This window comes from Nematolebias whitei, chromosome 20 (assembly GCF_014905685.2).
Source record: "Nematolebias whitei isolate Nwh7 chromosome 20, NemWhi1, whole genome shotgun sequence".
In the NCBI taxonomy this organism is placed as follows: domain Eukaryota; kingdom Metazoa; phylum Chordata; class Actinopteri; order Cyprinodontiformes; family Rivulidae; genus Nematolebias; species Nematolebias whitei.
In genome coordinates, this window is record NC_056517.1 from 26,048,532 (window position 1) to 26,055,332 (window position 6,801).

At 38.0% G+C, this 6,801-nt stretch overlaps 1 protein-coding gene across 1 annotated transcript in view; it reads right to left on the reverse strand.

Moving 5' to 3' along the window:
• Positions 1-6,801, reverse strand: part of hacd1 (3-hydroxyacyl-CoA dehydratase 1) — a 14,060-nt gene continuing 7,259 nt past the window's right edge. Inside the window, exons 2-7 of the mRNA XM_037694347.1 lie at positions 5,610-5,727; positions 5,502-5,520; positions 5,299-5,387; positions 4,877-4,998; positions 2,670-2,848; positions 1-1,240 (exon numbers count right to left, since the gene is read on the reverse strand). Of these exons, the coding sequence (XP_037550275.1) occupies positions 1,158-1,240; positions 2,670-2,848; positions 4,877-4,998; positions 5,299-5,387; positions 5,502-5,520; positions 5,610-5,727 (610 nt within the window). The 3' untranslated portion in view covers positions 1-1,157. The remainder of the gene's footprint in view (positions 1,241-2,669; positions 2,849-4,876; positions 4,999-5,298; positions 5,388-5,501; positions 5,521-5,609; positions 5,728-6,801) is intronic.

Here is a 6,801-nt window from a genome sequence, read left to right on the forward strand (position 1 = left end):
GGGGGGTAGCAGTAGAGGAACAACAAATAGTTGTTAAAAGCCTAGAGGGCCCTCTCGCAACTGCAGTAATGTTTACACTTTGGTTCATGTCAGTATGAATGAACATTTAACACGTCAGTCAAAAATTGCGTCATGAATGGGAAAAAAACGTAAATAAGCTTCGGACTATACGTCGCAGGACTGAGCAAACTATGAAACAAAGAGTGACTCATAGTCCGGAAAATACGGTACTTTTCTATGAGTATGGACACCAAATTCTACAAAACAAACAAGACACTGCGATGACTGCGAGAGCTGTCTCCAATTTCAAATGTAGCCTTCTTTTTTTCTAAAAACACTTCTGTCAAGACTCGTAAATGAAATGGACACAGGAAACAAAACATGAACGAATGCAGGAGCTGGGTCAAGCAGACAAAGACTTAAGTTTGAGCTGTGCTTGCTCTAAGTGAGACAGTGTGTGATTAAGAGATACGCTTCTTATTAACCGTTCGTTTCACATTGTATCATTTACACAAAAGGTTAAACAAATATACACAAAAGCAGCAGCATGTTGTCTAATTGCAGATTTATTATTGAGGTATGATGAAACTGATTTTTTTTGTTTGTTTTTTTAACCTTGTTTTGTGCAGCCACTAAGGTCTTTGTATGAAATCTCTTAAAAAAATGGGACAATTTGGTAGGATGGCGGGGTAGCGGGGTGTAGCGACACAATTCAGAGCACACGATGTACGATTCTTCCTTCCATGTTTCTTTACACATTTCTCCATCGTGGCGCAGTGGTGTGGCTCAGTTTCTTTCTCGGTGGAGGGTGAATAAAGGAACCAGGATCGCTGAGTGCTGAGACAAGACACCAGGCTTCTGTCTCAAGCTCCAACACTTCTTTTTTTTTTTGGATTGTAAACATCTCGCCAAATAATCAGACATGGATTAATCCCACTTTCAGAATCAGTCTTTAGTATTCAGTGCTGATGCTTGCTCGTGGTTTTTGTTTCCGATCGTCAATGGTTGTGGTTTTCATCAGCCAGGCTGTCGGCTGCTCTTCAGGTCCCGTGTAATTAAGAATGTTACCGGCCAGAACGATAGGACGGGGGATGGAGCGGAGGTGAGGGCGATGTGGAAGCAGGCTGTCTCAAATGAAAGCGTGAGGTGGCGCTCGTCTAGTCGTCCTTCTCCACTATGACTTCCCCGTGAAGCACCCTCCTCCTCTGCCGCAGCATGTGCAAGTAGAGCTGAGGAAACACTGCCACAAAAAAAACCAACCCACAAACAGAATTCAGTGGTGAAAAGATGCAACTAGTACGTTAAAGAAAATTATTAGCAAAATGAACTGAGACTTTATATTTTTTATCTTCCACCTCTAAAGATCATGCAACTAAATGCTTCTGACACATTAATTGTAGAAGAATGCTGAGCATTTTAATATTTTAAGCTTCAATGATGCATTCAAGCGTGATTTAAGTTTGAGTGTGACTGCTCTGTCCTGTCTGATGGTGGTGCTGTCTCTCTGTAATGAGTCGTGGGGATGACGTCATCCAGGTTATTAAATGAGACAGGACAGTGTGCTTGGTTTTGATCTGATCAAGCTGAGCTGATTGAAGAATAAGAAGCTAATATAAATGCTAAAAGAGCAGCTGTTGTAGAAAAGCTTCAGGTTGATTATGCATATTTTTAAGACATGGATAATTAGTGTAATTTATTTAATTTTTGTTTGCTCAGACTAACAAGGTCCTCAAAGTTTAGATGATTTTGTTATTCTATTGAGCTCCTTATTATTCCATTAGTAAATGAAACAAGTGGTCTGTCGATGTCCTCCATTGTTGAGGGACTTGAATAGTGAATGATTGTAGTTTTCAAGATGAGAAAGACAAGAAATGCAAGTCAACTTTAATGTTTTTGGTGAAAGATATTCAAGAGGTAGGAGTTACACCGTAAAATAACAGGTAGATTTATGTTTTGCTTGTCTGAGGCAACACGGAGTGATGGATCCAGGCGAGTGGAGGGAGAAATTTTATCCACCACCAGGTGCAAAAGTGAAACCAGGGGTTGGTCGATGGTGACACCATTAGACCACCGCTGTAGATTAATCTTCAGCCACTCCAATCATTTGAGGAAACTATACAAACTAGGAAGCATTGTTTCCTCAAATGATGGGGTGGCTGGTTTAAATTTATATGTATACCGTATTTTTCAGACTATAAGGCGCACTTAAAATACTTTAATTTTCTCAAAAATCGACAATGAACTTTATAATCTGGTGCGCCGTATGTATTAATTCTGCTTACTGACCTCAAACTAATTTTATGTTGTTATTGTGAATGAGTTGAATAAAGTTTGACTTATCTGACTGTTTTGTTTCGCTTAATGCGCCTTATAGTCTGAAAAATACGGTATATATGGCAGCAGCCATTTTGGACGTTGACATAGCAATCCAACTTTCGATGGTGAACTTCCTTAGGCCCAGATGTTGCCACACACCAGAATGGAAGTTGATAACTTACTTATTGTTCAAGTTATCTCACAACATGGATGAACCAACAGAGGGTATTTCCAATTCCCCCTATTTGCTCCGTGACAGTAGACAATGAAATGCCACCATCTTGTACGTTGTTCTTGTTATTATATGAGTCGTTTTAAAAATTTGATGCACAGTACAGGAAATAAATTCTTACGTGGAATATAGGACAGCATGACGATGACGAGGAAGTAATAGTAGTCAAACGACACGTTGTATTTGTTGGGGAGCCTCGTGGAGTACATTCCAGATCTGCGTACAAATGGCAGTGCGGCGTAAATGGTGAGCAGCTCTCCGACAACTCCCAGTGGGTACAAGATGATAAAGAAGTTGTATCTGTAACGAAAATGAAAAGAATATATTTTTTTTATAAATTAGACTTGCAGATGTAAAAGGAAGCACACAATGAGAACACACTCGCATGCATGGTCATTAATGAGCGTTCCAACTATTTACATTTCTACTTTCTGTGCAGAAGTGTTGAACAGGTAGATTAGGACGTAGTTCGAGTGATGTTAGCAAATTAGGATTAAAAAAATTAACAAAAAACAACATAGTTGTAAGATTTTGCCAATACACTGGTAAATCAAAAACCTGTTCTAATTTAGATTATTATTTTATAATTTTAAAATCATGCCAAGTGTGTAAATTGTAAATGCTGAATCAGCATTCAAACTTATCGTTTTGTGTTTTTCTGTACGTTTTTTTGCCATCTACTGCATAGTTTGTGTTGTTTTAGCCATTCATATTTCAACATGTTCATTTCATTCAGGAGATGGAAATGTTTTTTTTTTTTATATCATTATAATAATTTTGCCTGTTATACTTGTTCAAGTTTTTTTGACATATAAGACTTGTTTCCTAACTGTTTGCCTTCTGGGTAATTTATACCAAATTAATCACAAACACAAACTGTGTTCACCAGCCCACTGCGGCTTATAGATTACAGCAAACTGCTGCATTCATGTCCAGACACTGTATGTTATTTATAAAAAAAACTAAATTAATAATATCTCTAAAAAACATCAAGAGATGGAAGATACCAAACAACAAAGCAAGTTTGACAACGAGAGGAAAACAAGAAAACGTAGCACAGTTTGAGTGTTTGAGGACTGAGCAACAAATAAGTTCAGTAAAAAAAGACAACGTGAGAAAAACTCGTTTTATTCTACTTTCAAACTTTTTAATATAAACTGTAATTTGTGAGCTCAAGAGGAACTGATAATGACTGGAAATCACTAAGGCCTGGAACTGTGAGCCAGACATTTAATCTAGCACCGGGTTGTAGTGAGTAAAGCTGCAGGATCAGACTGTGACTGTAATTTGACCTGCAGTCATAATCACACTACCACTGGATGCACTAAGGTTATTTAACATAATAATCTTTGAACTCATACACCAACTCTCTTCAAATGTAGAAACTAATATGTTGCCATCAGAAAGTTAATATCTTCCTATTTCAGGCTGGATTTAGCGCACATCCAAAGTCTGTTTGCATACTGAATATACGCTGTGTGCTGACTTATGTGAGAGCAGTGCTCTCGTGGACAGGGATCCCGCCTTCAGCCGAGGCTCGGAGCAGCGTCTCGGCGGATGTGAGGGAAACGCTGGCTGAGCATTCCATGACCAAAACAGATGGGGTCTTAAAAAACAGGAGCAGCTGAACATGAGCCCTTCTCCGTGGGGCCTGGCGTCTCTTCCATGCTTAAAGAAAGATGGGAACGGTGGGGGAGGAGAGCGTCGCCAAGTGTGCAAGAATCCAAAGCTAAAGGAAAAACAAAGCTTTGGCACGGAGCTGGATGGATCTTGCAAGGATGGAACAATGCAAATTAAACAAAGCATTTTTCAGGAAGTGCTGTGGCAGCTGAGCTGATGCGAACTGTTGTGCAAGAAGTATGATGACCCAGTAAGATGCTGAGATTCTGCTGGACCACTTTCAGATCAGACGTTCCTCTGATCATCTCCTGTTTCAGGTGAGCTACTGAGTCACAAGTTAGGATTTCCCTCTAAAGCGGAGAAACCTTCACTACAAAATCCTCAAATCTTACGTTTTAAATGCTAATCGTTAAAGAAGTGATAACTTGTTTCAGGATCAATTTAAAACCGACACGCAGTCTTGTATTTTCAGTGTTGTCAACAAACAAAGTGAGCAGTTAGTTCAGTCACTGACAAATAATGTCTAATAAAGCAGAAAACGTGTTTCTTTTCTTTGTGGGAGCTGGCTAACACCCAACACACACACACATGCTGCAACACTTCCTGTTGTACAAAGCCAAAATCACCAGCTCAGTCCAACATGCTCACACACACTATCCAACACATTAATAAAAGTTCAGCTCGGCCGCGGCTAACGTGCATCTCCACCTGGCCCATTTGATGAAGAACGGCAGGTGGTGGAGCAGATTGAACGTGTAGTAGGAATATCTGGTGAGCTCTGTCATCGTCCACACAACCAGGAACAGGATTACGCTTTCTTCATTCTGGATCTTTGGCAAAATATACAATTTCATGTGTATAGAGACGATAAAAGCAGGTCTACATCATGATCTGTGTGTACGGTGTGCAAATCATCTCTGAAGCTGTTAACAGACACCAAAAAAAAAGCTTAAAGTTCATTTTTTTAACTGCAAAAGTTTTGTGAGAATTTATCCTCATGAGAATAAACACTATATGTATGAATTTAATTATTATGCATTCTATTATGGAAATAAAATACAGAAACAAATCTTGAAATTGTCTTTCTTCCTGTGTGTTATAATTTGTGGCAGAGTTGGCGTCACGTTCACCTGTCTGATGCTGCTGGTGACGAACCAAACCATGAAAATCCGTGAGCACACTTGAACCCCGGTTACAATCACAGAAGTCCTGACAATTCCTGCAGCAGAGCCAGAAAAAAACAAAAAAACAAAACATCAACATCTGGACAGGTGTGATACAGTATAAAAATGTGCTTAAAGCAAATAAAATAATAATTGAAACCATCACATACCAACGGCACAATGTCCCACCTGCAGGACAAATACACAACAAGGAGCAGATGGAGTTAACTGTCTTTCCAGAGTTAAAAATGTTATTCTGTGAAAAAGTTTTTTTTTACCTCAACTAATGCAAAGGTTTGGAAAAATTTAAGTGTCCTTGCTATACTTCTGTAGAGACCCTTGTGTGTGCCTTTCTGAATGTAGAAGCGCATCATTGTTATGGCCAAAACCAGCCACCTGCAGGAACACAAAGCCAGCACAGGAAATATGATGACATGTGTGGAGCACACTGCTGCTGATGGTCAGCCAGCTGCAAAACATCACACACTTATCATATGAAGTGATACTAGAGTGAAAACAAGATAGGTGTTTCAGAAGGAGGAAACGAGAGAAAGGTATTAAACTAATTCTGACCTGTTAGGAGTAAATGTTACAAATCACAGTGCGTTGTTTTAGATAGACTAGCCAACATCCGGAACGTCGAAATATAATGAACAAGGACATTCTTTTATGAATGTATGTTGATTAAGTGCTAAAACACCAACTGTTTCTAAGTTTTATCCTTTGGAAGCATAATATATTACATATGAAGGCATTTTAAAAATAATATGTAAAGCAACAGATGTGATATAACAAGGTTCATTAACAGGAAATGATGACCGCATTGATACAATAGATGACAATACAGCGTGTCCAGATAATATTTCAATAAACAAAGACCAGGGAGTTCCCCTTTGATGTCACTTCCTGTTTCACTTTGGCTGTGTCAAGTAAAATTAAATATCTCAGTTATGAGACAAAAATGGTAAAGCATGTGTAGTATGCCAAATTTTGTAAAAATTAAAATGTTTTCTTCCACTTCCAGGTCCTAGCACTTTAATTTGAAACTAAAAATAATAATAATTAAAATAAAATATAAATGTTTGTCATAACCAGCGCTGTCATGGCTTACACATTAAAATGAATGAAACCTTATTAGCTTGTTGATCCTAAATAATGAAAAGTTAAACATGATTTTACAAAAAGATTTTGGTACAAAATAAGAATCATAATAATGCAAATATTTAAAACCTATTTAAATGTTACCATTATTTGTAAATAGTTCAAAGATAACAGGTAAATGTAAATTATATATACATATATTTAAACAAAAAATTATATGCTTTTCTAAAATCCATCTTAGTCATTTATAGTTAAGGTCGATTAGCAGGAGCTGCTATTTTGAATGGGGTTGACTACAAAAGTTAATCATATGTACATCTAGTATTTACTTTGACAGCTTCATAAAGTCCACTGGTTCATAACCCCCCC